At 44.7% G+C, this 14,445-nt stretch overlaps 1 protein-coding gene across 14 annotated transcripts in view; it reads left to right on the top strand.

Annotated features, from left to right (window-relative positions):
- Positions 1–14,445, top strand: part of WBP1L (WW domain binding protein 1 like) — a 67,905-nt gene that overhangs the window by 40,618 nt on the left and 12,842 nt on the right. For all 14 annotated transcript variants that reach the window (XM_073794007.1, XM_033842171.2, XM_073794009.1 and 11 more), the window contains one exon: positions 13,400–13,502. In XM_073794007.1, coding sequence (XP_073650108.1) covers positions 13,400–13,502 — 103 coding nt within the window. The remainder of the gene's footprint in view (positions 1–13,399; positions 13,503–14,445) is intronic.

Below are 14,445 nucleotides of genomic sequence, written 5' to 3'. Positions count from 1 at the left end.
TCTCAACCACTGCGCCACCAGGGAAGCCCCTGGAAGACTTTTAATCACAGTTTTAATTTCAGTGCTTGTGATTGGTCTGTTTATATTTTCTATTTGTTCTTGGTTCAGTCTCGGAAGGTTGTGCATTTCTAAGAATTTGTCCATTTCTTCATGGTCTCATTCTTGGTTTCAAATACCGCCCAGCCTATCCTGTGGTTTTCTTCAAGGATTTAGAAATCCCTGGTTACCCCCAGGCAGTGGTGTGAATACCTGTGACCTCCCACTCCTCGGGGTGTGGCTCTGGAGTGTGGTGCGGAGGCCCAGGATAGGCTGGGACCGGCTGCCAACGAAAATAGAATGTGCAGTCACTCTCCTGCCTCAGGAGTAAAGTTTCGGGTTGATGGGCCAGGCTCAGATTGTGCTGGGTTACTGTAAACCTATCATGGCCAGAGAGCCTTTGGTAGGTCCCTCAGTCATCATGTGAAATCACATCGCCACAGCCCTGACCTAACTCTTGGAGGATCCCTTCATGTTGCTGCTTGTAGGGCGTACTGAAGAGTCACGTGCAGGAGGACTAGCCTTTGGGGTTACCTGACCGTCAGTCACCAGGATTAGTACTTTCTGAAGGTTTTTGCATGTCTGATCCTTTGCTAGGGTAGGTTCATTTATGAGATTGACTTCATCCTTGTCTCAGGGAATTTACAGAGTGGTTGGGGAGCCCAGGGGACAATCAGGTGACAAGACTGGGTGGAACACAATTCTGCGCTAAGTTGTGTGGTTCAGTTTGGCTGGAATGGTGGTTTGAAACTGGAGGCAATTTTGCCTCCCTCCCCAAGGGACATTTGACAATGTTTGGACATCGTTGGTTGTCACATCTAGGGGGTTGGGTGGGTGTTGCTACTGGCATCTAGTGAGTAGAGGCCAGGGATGCTGCTAAACATCCTATAAAGCACAGGACAGTCCCCATGACAAAGAATTATCTGGCTCCAAATGTCAATACAGTTGTCCCTCAGTATTCACAGGGGTTTGGTTCCACAAGCTCCACGGATAGCAAAATCCGAGGATGTTCAAGTCTCTTATGTAAAATGACTAAGTCCACTTGGCCCTCCTGCATCTGTGGGTTCCGCATCTGTGATTCAGCTGGCCTGGGATTGACTCTGTGGATACCAAGGGCCGACTGTCGTGCCAGGGTGGAGACACTCTGGGCTGAAAACTACTGCTGCCTAGTGCATGGCACTCCGCTCAGGAGGCAGTCACAAGCCACAGGCCTCAGGAAGGGTGGACTGACATGTTTTAATAAAGGGGCAATGGGCGTACTTTTCCCTGCTGCTTTCTAAGCAATAGGTACTTTTTGTCCAGAGATTTAGAATCTTGACATCTTGGTTGCCCCTAATCAGCAGGAACTATGCCTTGTCAAGGACAGGTATAAAGATAATTTTTTATGGCCAGTAGATAAGATCAAGCCCTTCTGGAACTGACATTTTATCTCTTGCTCTTAAAAATCTGGATAACCACCCCCCAGAAGGTAGGATCTCAGAAGTGCTCAAATAACTTTATACAACTTAAAGAACAATTAGGCTACAGTTATTTTAATAACAGGCCATATTCCAAGCCTGGTCCCTGTTGCTGTGGCCTGTGTTTATTGTAATCTATTTCCGATAACATATAGAAAAGGAGGATACTAAATTCCCCCTCTTCTAAATCATGTGGCGTCTCTTTTAATTCTAAGGTGTAAGGTCTTAAAATACAGAAAGTTCTTTAAAGTTATTCAAGTCTTTTGGAGAGAGCGTCTGGATCCGAAGATGTTTTTAAATCTTGTTTCTCTTCTCGGGGAGACCATTTTTAATGTAACCCTTTGTTGAGGTAAAAGCAAATGGTTTCCTTGAACAGCGTGGAACTTTTTACTGGCAATAAATCTCTGGTAGTAGTCTCTAGACAGGCAAGCACACAGGACAAGTCCTGTTATTATTTCTTTTGCTCCCAACAAAAGCCTGCTGCAGTGGGATGGAACTGCTGAGGAAAAAAACGAGGTTCAATTTAGAACTTTGCTTAAAGTGAGGAAGGTCTCTGAGACACCCCACGTGTTCTTCACCGTCCAGTGAAACTGTGGTGAATCTCTTTTAAAGCACAACAGACAGCAGCAACTTAACCTGTACCTTCAGTATTTCAGATCCTTTTGAAAACTGTACCTCTTTCTAGGCAAAGAAGTGATTATTTTATTTGATCAAGAGCCATTTTCAGGATATAACAAAGACTTTGATGAGCTGGAACCCAGTCATAGAAAGAATACTGAACCAAAAGTCAGAAGACCAGGGTTTTGACAGTCCTGATTCTGTCAATCAGCAGCCTTAGGCTAAGTGTCAGTTTCTTATCCGTAAGATGAGGGTGGTAGCACTTCTGATCTCTTGTAGGGTGCTGGCTGGCAGGCTCAAATGTGAGGCTGGCTGTTGAAGTTTGAAAAGCTTGAGAGTCCTATATAAATGTGTATTATATAAACTGATTAGATACATGTGTGTGTTGTGTATATACCATCATTGCTCCAAATTATGACCATGAGGCTTTGCCACATTATAAATTGTTAAAAAAAAAAAGAATGAATTCTGTTGATTAGACTATACTTATTAATTAAGGCACAGAAGGAACCTGAATATTTCAGGAAGGTTTTCTGCAACCAGAACTGAGACATAAACTTTTTTTTTTAACCTAACAGTTTAGTAATTACAGAGTTCCTCAAAGGCAAAGTCCGTATCTTATCTGTCATTTTTGTGCCTGTCAGCATCTATCATGAAAGTTAGGATAACCCCTAAGCATCCTGTTCTTTCCACTAAAATTCCGGCTTTAGATCCAGAAAAGATGTTCTAGCTGGGTAATCACTCTGAACCTCAGTTTCCTGGTTTCCTGTAAAAAGAGAGGAATACATAACATGGGTAAAAATGCCTAGCTAAATGCTCGATAAACACAGGTACTGGGCAGAACTTGGTTCTCTGTCGCATCTCCTGAGTGTTGTGGCCGTAGGTTTTCCTGATTCGCTAGAGGTATTCTCCTCATCCAGTGAAGAGGGGCCCTCCTTTTTGTCTAGGTACCTATTTCATATGGCGTGTGTAAGATGTTGCTGGAGCCTCAGTGTAGAGAGTTCAGATGTCTGCCATTTATATTTGGCCCTCTGCAGTAGGCCTTAACCTCAGGGTGAGGGGATGAACGGAGTATTACTGAACTTGAGAGCAGGAGGAGCTAATCAGATGTCCACAGGGGCCAGGCAGTGACACACCTGAGTCAAGCAGATGGGGTTACTGGCCAGGAGGGAATTCAGGGAGGCTGGGGTGGAGCCAGAGCACATACACGTCTGTGGCCCTGCCTAATAGGGCCCCGAGGGAATGTGGGCCCTGGATTTCCAGAAGCTGGAAATCTGAATTTCTCTATGAATCCTTCTCATTTTACGATGTTGACAGTTAATTCCATTTTTTTAAAAAGTTGTAAAAAAAATTTTAAAAAGGTACCGTGTGGGCATAGAACTCATTAGTGGGCCCACTGTGGCCCACGGGCCAGCAGTTTGCAATCCCTGCTCTCAAGCAGGAGGAGCAGTGATAAAGCTAACGCGAAGGGAGGGACTTGCCCTCATGACCAACTGTGGACACAAAATAGCAGAATTGCCGACCTGCTCTGCTCGAGTGCCACCTGCTCTGTTGCATGCTACTGCTATTTTATCCCTTGGCTCCCTGCACCATCCCTTGCTGAAGATGCCATACTTCTCAGTGCATTTATTCTGTGGCAGACGTCAGTGATGAGGGATTGCTGCGATACCTCAAGGTAGAACTGTTTTTCCTTGTAAGTGTCCAGGGGTGAAAGAGTGGCAGTTTAACCCAATGTCCTGAGCTGCTGCAGCTGGCCAGGTCCCGCAGGCCTGCATGCACTGGGACGTCGACAAGTAGCCTTTAATAAAACCATGGGATATGTTGCAACTTCCGATCTTTGCTCTGGGATTTTCCTACCACGATCAAGTGGCTTTTTCTGAGTTTGTTACTCAGGTTCCTAATAGCAACACAGGAAATGGGTTTTAATTTCTTTGCTGGCTGCTCTGTTTGGGGGCTATTTAATGAGGATCCAGTTGCAGTGCAGCTTTGGCTGTAGCAGTACTGGTATGGATAGGAGCGTACATAACTAACGTGTCACATTTTTAAAAATTTAAGTTATGATCTGTTATTTGTATTTTTTTATGGAATGAGGCAGAGAGAGTATAAATAATTTTATGTGCCTTGATTCTAAGTGGCAATTCTTGAGGGTAACTATTGGGATGTGTTCAAGGTTATAGAAATAGAATATAAGACTATTCCACTTCTGGAGGGCAAGAACTGTGTATATTGTATTTTTTTTAACATCTTTATTGGAGTATAATTGCTTTATAATGGTATGTTAGTTTCTGCTTTATAACAAAGTGAATCAACTATACATATACGTATATCCCCATATCTCCTCCCTTTTGCATCTCCCTCCCAGCCTCCCTATATTGTATGTTTGTTATAAATCTAGGGCAGTTGTTGTCAAATTTGAATATATGTGAGCATAACCAGGGGAATATGTATTAAATTGCAATTCTTCAGTCTCTGCCCCCAGAGGTTCTCAATCTACATTCTTTTTTTTTTTTTTTTTTTTTTTTTTTTGCGGTACGCGGGCCTCTCACTGTTGTGGCCTCTCCCGTTGCGGAGCACAGGCTCCGGACGCGCAGGCTCAGCGGCCATGGCTCACGGGCCTAGCCGCTCCGCGGCACGTGGGATCTTCCCAGACCGGGGCACTAACCCGTGTTACCTGCATCGGCAGGCGAACTCTCAACCACTGCGCCACCAGGGAAGCCCTCAATCTACACTCTTAACAAATACCCCAGGTGATTTGGGGCCTATGGACCATACTTTGGGAAATGCATCTCTGTTTTGTTGCCTTTGTTGTCTAAATGTGTTCATTGCCACTTGAGGGCGAATTCACTCATTTGTGAGATGCCCTGATTTGTTCTGATTCACTGTGTTACTCTTCCTCGGATTCTTAGAGAGCGTCAGTCTTCTGGAGTCCCCAGAGAGAATTATTCCAGGGGACCCTCACAGGTTGAAGTAAAGGGACCAAGTCCCTCCTATAGCAGGGGTCCCAGGGACTCCCCTTCAGCCGCACACACTGCAGCCAAATCTTGAAGCAGCAGCTCCCCCCATTGGTTCTAGGCTTTTCTCAAGTGTGTCACTAGTTCCAGGTTTTGGCTTTACCCTTTAAAGTACTTTGCAGCTGGAGGATGGGAGACTGGGTGCTCCTGAGCCCAGGGAGCTGGAGCCTAGAGCCCTTAAGGGGTAAAGTACACTATCAAATCTGAGGGGTGAGCCTGAATCTTACCAGACTGGATTTATTGGCTTGGTTAGGGGAACATGCCGAGGCTATTTGTCCTTTCGGGAAATTATTGAACGCAACAAAACAGCATAAAAATTCTTTCCTAGTATCTGGTTGCATACAAAACAGAATCTTGGTTCACTTCTTAGCAGGGGCTTGCCTTTTATCAGAAAGGAAGAAACTGGGCTCCTTTAGCTAGTAAAGCTTAAAGGAGTATTTGTCATGTGTAGTATATACTGGGAGGGATGCAAAAGTAGAATGTGACGATCCCTACCATCAAAGAAAGGGAGATTAGAATAACACCTAGGGAACAATGGGTCAGGACTCCTGTGGAATCATCCCTCTGCCTCAGTTTACTTTCCTTCATCCCCAACTCTTCTGTAATGGCCTCCCACATTTCAAGATGTGTACCCTTGGGACTTCCATGGCAGTCCAGTGATCAAGACTCCGTGCTTCCACTGCAGGGGGTATGGGTTCGATCCCTGGTTGGGGAACTAAGATCTCGCATACCACCCAGTGCACCCCAAAAAAATGTGTACCCTTGAACAATTATACTTACTTCCTGGAGCTCTTCAAACAGCCTTAAAACCGTTAGTAGGGGAAAAGTGACTTTAACTTTCTTATTGTAAAAATAGAGGTAAATCCACAAAACTTTTAAGAGAGTATTTTATGACCATCTACAAATCATTTTCTAAGGATCTGGACCTGAAAGTGTAGCATTTTCAGAATTTAAAGATGCTGTCTAGGATAGAACAAAAATAGCTGATTCTGAGTTAAAGTTGCTTGCCTGTTGTACAAGGCCTATGAGGTATGGCCTCTTTCTGAATTCTCAGTTCTTCCTTTCACATTATTCTTTCTTAGATTCACTGTACTCAGCCACACTAGCCTTCTTTCTTTTCCTAGAGCACACCAGGTTCATTCCTGCATTGGTGTCTTTGCATACACTTGACATTCCCTCTGCCTGGAACACTGTTCCTACAGGTCTGCTGTCTCCTTCTCATCATTCAGGGCACAACTCAGACATCACCCTCTCAGGGAGGCCTTTCCTGACTGCCCCATGTAAAACCCTTTGTCCTATTATACTGTTTTATTATCCTTGTGAAGCTTATTACTACGTTAAATTCTAATTTCACTTGTTAATTTTCAGTCTTCACCCACTGGAATGTATTTAAGATCTTTTTGTCTTTGTTGTTCTCCAGTTTCAAACAATGTGCCCAGGTGTGAGTTTATTATTGTCTGAAAATTCCCTATCTTTAATCAGTTATGGAAATTTTTCAGTTATCTCTTTAAATATTGACTCTCCTCCATTTTCCTCTTTCCTTCTTGAGCTTCTTATTTCTCATTTTCCATTTCTATGTTTTCTCTTAATTGGTAGAAGCTGGTTGCTGGGTGATTTTCTCAGCTCTGCTTTCCAGTTCACTAATTCTCTCTTTAACATGGTCTAATCTCTGTGTAACCCACCTGTTGAGTTTTTAATTTTAATAACTATTTTTTCTGCAAGTTTTGTTTTTTCCTGAAATCCATTTGGTCACTGTCTCTTTTTTAGTATGTTCTTTTCTCATGTTTTTCTTTTTGGCTTTAATCATTTGAAACATGTATATATATTACAGTTTATCTGATCATTCTATTAAGTTTTTTTGGAGAGTCTTATCCACCTATTTGTTGAATTTCCCACATCTTGTTTGTGATGGATTATTTTTACATAAGTTTTTATATTTTGTGTGAGCTCATCTTCAACAGAGCTTTATCTGTGGGCATCTTTCATGCCCTGATGGAGGGTAGGTCTCTTTAGAGTTTTACGTTTCTTCTACCACATGTCCCATTCTGGGACTACTTTTTTTTTTTTTTTTTGACTGCATTGGGTCTTCATTGCTGCTCATGGCCTTTCTCTAGTTGTGGCGAGTGGGGGCTACTCAGCTACTCTGTTGTGGTGAGCTTGCTTCTCATTGCAGTGGCTTCTGTTGTTGCGGAACACAGGCTCTAGGCACACGACCTTCAGTAGTTGTGGCATGAGGGCTCAGTAGTTGTGGCTCATGGGCTCTAGAGTGCAAGCTCAGTAGTTGCGGCGCACCAGATTAGGTGCTCTGTGGCATGTGGGAATCTTCCCGGACCAGGGATTGAACCCATGTCCCCTGCACTGGCAGGCGGATTCTGAACCACTGCACCACCAGGCAAGTCCTGGGATTACTTTTTGTGTTAAAATTTTGGCTTGGGGATTCTCAGACTATGTAGTAGCACAATTCTGATCTCAAATTAGCTTGCGGAAAAGCCGATGGTTACAGATTATTAGAAGAGATACTTTTTCCCTCTCACTTCAGACCTTTCTTATTGTCACTGTGTGCCAAAGGGCTAATTTTTTTCTAGTCTGCTCTGTCTCTTTGAAGGGTCTTCACCTGATATTGGGACTCAGTTCCAATTCCCTGTTTTAGGTGGACCCAAGAAAACAAACAGCCCTTCTTTCCACGGCACCTGGGAAGGCCAGATCTCATTTAACACCGTAGTTTCTAGTTCCCCACCCCCAACATTTTTGGTCCGAGGGCTCTTCCTTGCTTTATTGCAAGCTCAGCTGTGTAATTAAAATAATATATATATTTATATATATAAATTCTTTATTGAATTTGTTATACTATTGCTTCTGTTTTACGTTTTGGTTTTTTGGCCGTGAGGCATGTGGGATCTTAGCTCCCCGACCAGGGATCGAATCCGCACCCCCTGCATTGGAAGGTGAAGTCTTAACCACTGGACCGCCAGGGGAGTCCCAAAAGAATATTATCATATTTTTAAAGTTACCTACCCAACTACATTGCTAGAAGCAGGATCTTTTCCTCTAGAATCTCTTGCTCAATGTGGTAGCCGTAGCATCCAACACAGTGCCTGGCAAGTGGGGAAAGGGTATCAATACATATTTGTTATTTGATTTGTAGAAATGGATGTTTCCATTCCTTTCCCCTGTAGAGAAGGCCAGAGATGGTGCTCCAAATTCATTCATATCCAGCAGCCAAGAGATTTAGCATCTGTGCTTTAACATCCTGTGAAGGATTTCAATTTTCCTATTTTTCACTTTTAAACTTTAAAACTTCACCGCTTTCCTAAGGGCATGAAGGTGCTGTTGCCAGTTGCTAGCAGGGTTTTCCAGCCCCATAAATTGGCAAATTAAAAGCATGCCCGGGGAACCATTACTGCCCAGTGTCTTTTTATGCTGGCACTTTGAAAGTTCTTACACTGATCAAATTGACCTTTACAGTGGCTCAGTAAGAATAGCAACTCTAAGACATTGAAACTCTTAAGGAAAGTGATGTTAGTCCCATAGTTTATGCTGCTGCCAAAGAGATGAGGTAACTTTTTGCATATGTGCAAAAGGCATACTATTCATCCTCTTCCACTGTAAATAATGTTCTTTCCAGGGCAGTGTTGGTCTTGCTTCCTGCTTCTTCACACCTGTGCTTTTTGTTTGGTGACCATACGTGCCCCGTTTCTTGGAGCTGGTCACCGCGGCACCAGAGCTGAAGGCACACGTTTAACAAATGAGGATCTTGATGGTCATCATCACAGTGATTCTGAGGTGAAAGACCTCAGCGTAAGAGCATATGTTATTCACCCAAAGTTTCTTTATGACAGGTCTACGTTTCTAGCATATTTGGGCCAGGAGTTTGTGCAAATGAAAACATTGCCTGGGAAAAAAGTATCTTTAAAATGCAGATCTCATCTTGTCCCTGCTTACCTAACTTCCTTACCTATTTGTTCAGCCGTTTCCTAGCTAAAGGGCTTTTCTCGTACCATTTCCTTTTCCTGGAATGTTCTTCCCATCCCTCTTCCCTAGTTACTAACTTTCTAACCATCCTGGCAATCTCAGTTCAAGCTTACCCTCCTCACAGCTCTCTGGACCTCCTTGACTAGTTCCTAGTTCTTAATTATTGTAAGCTTTCACCAAATCACGTACTTTTCCTTCCTACAGTTTTATCTGTATGATTACTTTATCATCTTTCATTGGACTTTAAGCTCCATGAGGGTAAAGAGCACGACTGCTTTGGCATTTTATGTTTCCATTGTGTTCCCCACCACTAGTTCAGTGCTGGTGCAGGGTAGGTACTCAGTAAATGTTGAAGGAAGGAGTGAAGGCCCTGTGTTCCCCAATGGGACAAACACCATTCTGCTTTTCAGAAAATCAGTATGTGAAAATAATGACCTTTCAAACAAAGAAGAGAGGAAGCCCAAGCATGTTGCCCCTCCTCACTGCCAAGCAGAAGATGTTCCCAAAGTCAAAGAGCTCCACAAGGGCAGGGCCCTTATCTTTTCCCTCAAAGACGAAATACTGATTTTGTTTGGTTTGGGGCTTTTAAGTGGATTTATTTAAGCATCTGAAGTGTAAAAAGCAAGTGGAGAAGTATAACTTAAACCAAGGAGGCTGTAGCTTAATAGTTAGAAGCTCAGGCTCTGGAGTTGGATGAATTAGATTGGACTGCTTCCTAGCTGTGTGGCCTCCAGCAAGTGACTTAGCCTCTGTTGACCTCTGTTCTCTTATACTACCCTCTTCATAGTGGTGCTTTCAAGTTTAGATGAAGGAAGACTTGTAAGGCATTTAGAACAGTGCCTGGCACATAGCAGGTACTCAGTATACACTAGCCGTATTATTCACCCCAGCTCATTCTGCCTTCACAGAGGCTGCATAGCCATTGTTTCATTCAGCAAACCTTTGTGTGCCAAGCACTGTGCTCATTCTTGGAGTTGGGGAGGGGGATTAAGGAGACAGAGCTCCTGCCCATAGGGAGTGCACGATATAACTCTTGTTCACTCTTGAGAAGGGGGGGATGGGGTGGGATATTAACTTCCCACTCTTCAAGACTTGGCCTGAACAACATAATGTCGTAGTGCTTGGAGATGCTTGGAAGAAAAGCAAAGGGTACTCATAAAGAGTGCTGAGAATTTTTCATGTTTGAACTTGCCATTGCATTCTCTCTACCTTTTTCTATTCTTCATGTGTCTGAAGCAGCCCACATTGCCAGTGAACTTTACTCTTCTGAGAAATAGTTCTAAGTGAATGCAGAGTGCTGTTTATTGAATGGTCTTTCATGCCCAACAATAATGGTTCATAGAATAACGTTGATATTGAGCGCTCAGAGAAGTTAAGTCATTTACCCAAGTTACACTGTAATAAGCATAGTGTGAGAACTGGGCTTTGAACCCAGATCTGACTGAATCTTTTCCGTTTGTATCTTGAGCTGCCTGGAGATCCTTGAAAGTCCTCTGGGTGACTTCCTCATACAGGGAAGGGTGGAAGAGCACCAAGCAACATTTGCACACCTCTGTTCTTTGCTTTGACTGAGAGGAGGCATAGGTTACAGGAGCTCTTGCATTGGCTCGAGGCTGCTGTCAAAGGGAATGGGAGGTGGGTAGGCTAATAAACCCTTTGGGTTTAAGGAGACATGAGTGAGCATCTTAACCAGCTCTAGGGCCATTGAATAACTTGTCCAGAGTGCCATTCCTCTGTAATGGCAGAAGCTAGGGCCAAACACAAGGCTTCTGGATTTTCCTTTCATACCAGAAGGTCTCTTTCTCTGGAGGAGCTCATGACACTCACATCTCGCTACCTTCTTAATCCTTCATGTCTTCCTTGCTAAAGGTCCATGAACCCACACCTTGTCTTCTTAACCTGCTTACCTGCTTTCCTTCCTTCTGCAGCAGAAAATGACAGTTCCCATAACCAAGATCATCTCAGGCAACTTGGGGACTCTACTTGCGGGGAGGAAAGCAAGGGATGAGATACACTGGATAAAAAGTATTTGAGGGGATTCCCTGGTGGCGCAGTGGTTTAGAGTCCGCCTGCCGATGCAGGGGGCACGGGTTCGTGCCCTGGTCTGGGAAGATCCTACATGCTGCGGAGTGGCTAGGCCCGTGAGCCGTGGCCACTGAGCCTGTGCGTCTGGAGCCTGTGCTCCGCAACGGGAGAGGCCACAGCAGTGAGAGGCCCGCGTACAGAAAAAAAAAAAAAAAAAGTATTTGAGGAACTGAGTTAAGTGATGCTGCCACAGTCTGCTGTCCCTGGGAGAGTGGAGGCAGAGCAGGGAAAAAGAGTGGGGTTCTGTTTACTCTGGGCTTCCTGCCTCGGGGGATGGGAGAGCCAAGAGAAAAGCTGACACCAGTAGGTCATGAGGATGCCACTTGTTTAGATTTCAGACACGTTCCATTTCATGCCTCACAGAGGACCAGTTGGCTGCCCTGTGTTCCGAGCCTGGACCTCATCTGGTGAATTTTCTTGAGGCAGAAGTGTCCCTGGATTCTTTCATGTGTCAGAGTGTAGGCAGCGCGGCCTCTTTTAGAAACTATGTGGACAGTTTGAACTGTGCTCTTGTGAGCCAGGCCAGAAGAATGGCATTTCAGGGCCTGGTAAACTTGGGAGAAACTTTTTGATGTCCTTAGGAAAGCGGTGTTTTGCTCTGAAGTCAAGAGGGAGAGGGTGTGTTCTAGCAAAAGCAACGAACACAGATCTGCTTTCTCCATGTGCGTCAGGCCTCAGAGGAGACATCCCACTGGACAGCCACCTGCTAGGTGTGCCATTTTACTTATGGCGGACACAGGAAGGCAAAGATAGGAAGAACTCTGTTTGCAATACTATTGTGAAACCCTCATTGTCAGAGTCGACAAATGCCTTTCCCATGTTTCCTTCTTCCTAAACCCCTTTATACCAGGGTGTAAGACTCTTAAAGACCAGGAAACACCTGAGGATGTGGTGGAAATACACACTGAGCCAGGGATCTGGGTTGTAGCCATGCCCTTTCTTTTGTCCTCGTGGCTTCAGGTGCCCAGCCTCTAGCCCTGTGGACAGTCGCTGGAGTGCTTTGTTTGTACCCTTGGCCAAACAGACAGCGTAGTATAAAGCAAGACCCAGAGAACAGGAACCGACCCTGTGACTTGAGTTTCCACTGGCAGACGTCCGCCCGGATGTACACTCTGGGCAGGGTCAGCCTGAGTAGCAGCACATATAATACTGTGGTTTTAGTTTCTTTGCTGAGCAGGGTTTTTTCCCTTCCTAGCTCTGTGCCTCTTGAGGTTAGGGACAATTTCTTATTCATCGTTGTATCCCTCGTACCCAACCCGGTGCTTGGCACAAAGACTGTGTCCAGTCACTGCATGTGTTACTTCTTTAGAACAAAGAAATGTTGAAAGCCAGATCTTCTAGGTCTCATCAAATGCATTGTGACCCAGAGGACATTTGAGGCTGAAGTTTAGGTCAGCCGGTGGGGTATTTCATATCTTAACTACGAAATATAAAAAAACCTTTCCACCTCCATCCCCATCCACCAGTGCTGTGAATAGAATTTGGCAAAATGCTAGATGGTTACTCAGCGGTGCCCTTTCTGTAGCTGTCCCTGACAAGGGACAGTGTGAATCCTAGATCCAGTCAAGATTATTAAGAGATCATTTGGTAAGCAAAAAAAGATCTAGCAAATTAAAATTGGACTAGGTCACCTGAGCAAGTCACCCCTTTTCTTAAGATTGAAAGAATTTTAGTAGCAAGATTTTTAGCCTTCTTTTGAATCACACTGTAATTAACCTTGGAGATATGTGTTTTGAAAGGAAGATGGACTGACTGACCAGATGCCAATCCTAGAATACGTGCTGCCTTCATTATTCTGGGAACTTTCACAGAGAAACCGGATTTATTTAAAATATACAGCCTATTACAGGAGAATCACCACCTTCTTACTGGCTGAGTTTAGGACCAGAACGTGGAGTGTTTCTGCTTAGATATAAAGAAAGCAAGGAGGAGACCTCTGCTCTTTACCAGTCGGCTTTGTGTACTGAATCCTCTTCCCCCTTTAATAAACCATATTATTTTTCTTAAATCTGCTGTTGTTGTGTGGTTCTTTCTTTCTCTCTCTCTCTCTCCCTCCCTCCCTTCCTTTCTCTCTCTCTCTCTTTCTTTTCTTTCAATAAACACTTGTACAAACCGTTTTGGTGGAAGGTGGGCAGGCGATCAGTAAGAGGAGGATGAGAAGAAAAGTAGTGTTTAAAAGCTATAATTTAATATGCTACAGTGTTTTTTTATTTCTTTTAGGATAAGGAAACCTGCGTGGGTACCAACAATCAAAGCTACATCTGTGACACAGGACACTGCTGTGGACAGTCTCAGTGCTGCAACTACTACTATGAACTCTGGTGTAAGTCCTTGCCTGGGGATGTCTTGGCATCCCAGGGTCTCGGTTACTGCCTCTGCTCATTGGGAAACCATAGGCCGGTCAGCCCTTTTCTTATTCTCTTGGTGGCAGTGTTGGTGAGCAGAATCTGCTTCCAGGTTCTAGAAGCGATCTCTCTGCAGAGGAGGAGAGCTCTGGTGCTCTTCGGACACCATGCGCTAATGACCGGATAACATGGTCCTGAGCCTTCTTAAGAAGCCGTGGTTAGCAGGTCTGCTGCAGAATCTCCTGAATGGGGTTCTCTTTGATGCCCTCTCCTGGGTGTGCCGAGCAGTGACAACAACTTACATCCTCTCATGGGCCAGCCCAGGTGCCCAGGCTCGTCATCTTTGCAAAGAGAGGTTTGCAGCAGCCAAGCTGCTGTGAATGCTGGGCTGCTCTCTGTGGATGGCTGTAATGCCATTTTCTTGTAAGAAGCACCAGGGCTTCCAGAATTCCCCAGAGATCATCAAGGAGCTGCCTCTGTTTCTGAGGGTCCCTCTCAAAGGGATAATCTTTTCCTAGGTCCTTGCCGACAGAGCCCTCCTGGAGAGAGGGAGTCTATAGGTTCAGCCCCTTTTCTTCCTTCCCCAGATCACAAACTGAAGTTTCTAGAGGCTTCTCCAGTCTACCTAACCTGTTACTGTCAGCTCAGTGCCATGTGGAGACAATCCTCGTCTTGCCACTGCTTGGTGGCAGCCAGGACTGCTTGCACCTTCCAGAGTTGCACAAGGGTGGTGACATTGCTGTGGTCTTCAGGGAGTGACCCAGGCTTGGAGAGGTCACTAAAGCCCTTTGTACTCTAATCTTCTTGGAACTCAGAACGAGACACTAGGATGCTGGACAAAGAAGGGGAGAATGGGAGGGTCCTAAGGGCAGAGAGTTGCCAGGTGACCAGCATGCAGTGGTTCTCATAACTGTCTGTTGC

Source organism: Tursiops truncatus, chromosome 16 (genome assembly GCF_011762595.2).
Source record: "Tursiops truncatus isolate mTurTru1 chromosome 16, mTurTru1.mat.Y, whole genome shotgun sequence".
Lineage (NCBI taxonomy): Eukaryota > Metazoa > Chordata > Mammalia > Artiodactyla > Delphinidae > Tursiops > Tursiops truncatus.
Note: the sequence above shows the minus strand (reverse complement) of the source record. Positions and strands in the feature narration are given on the sequence as shown.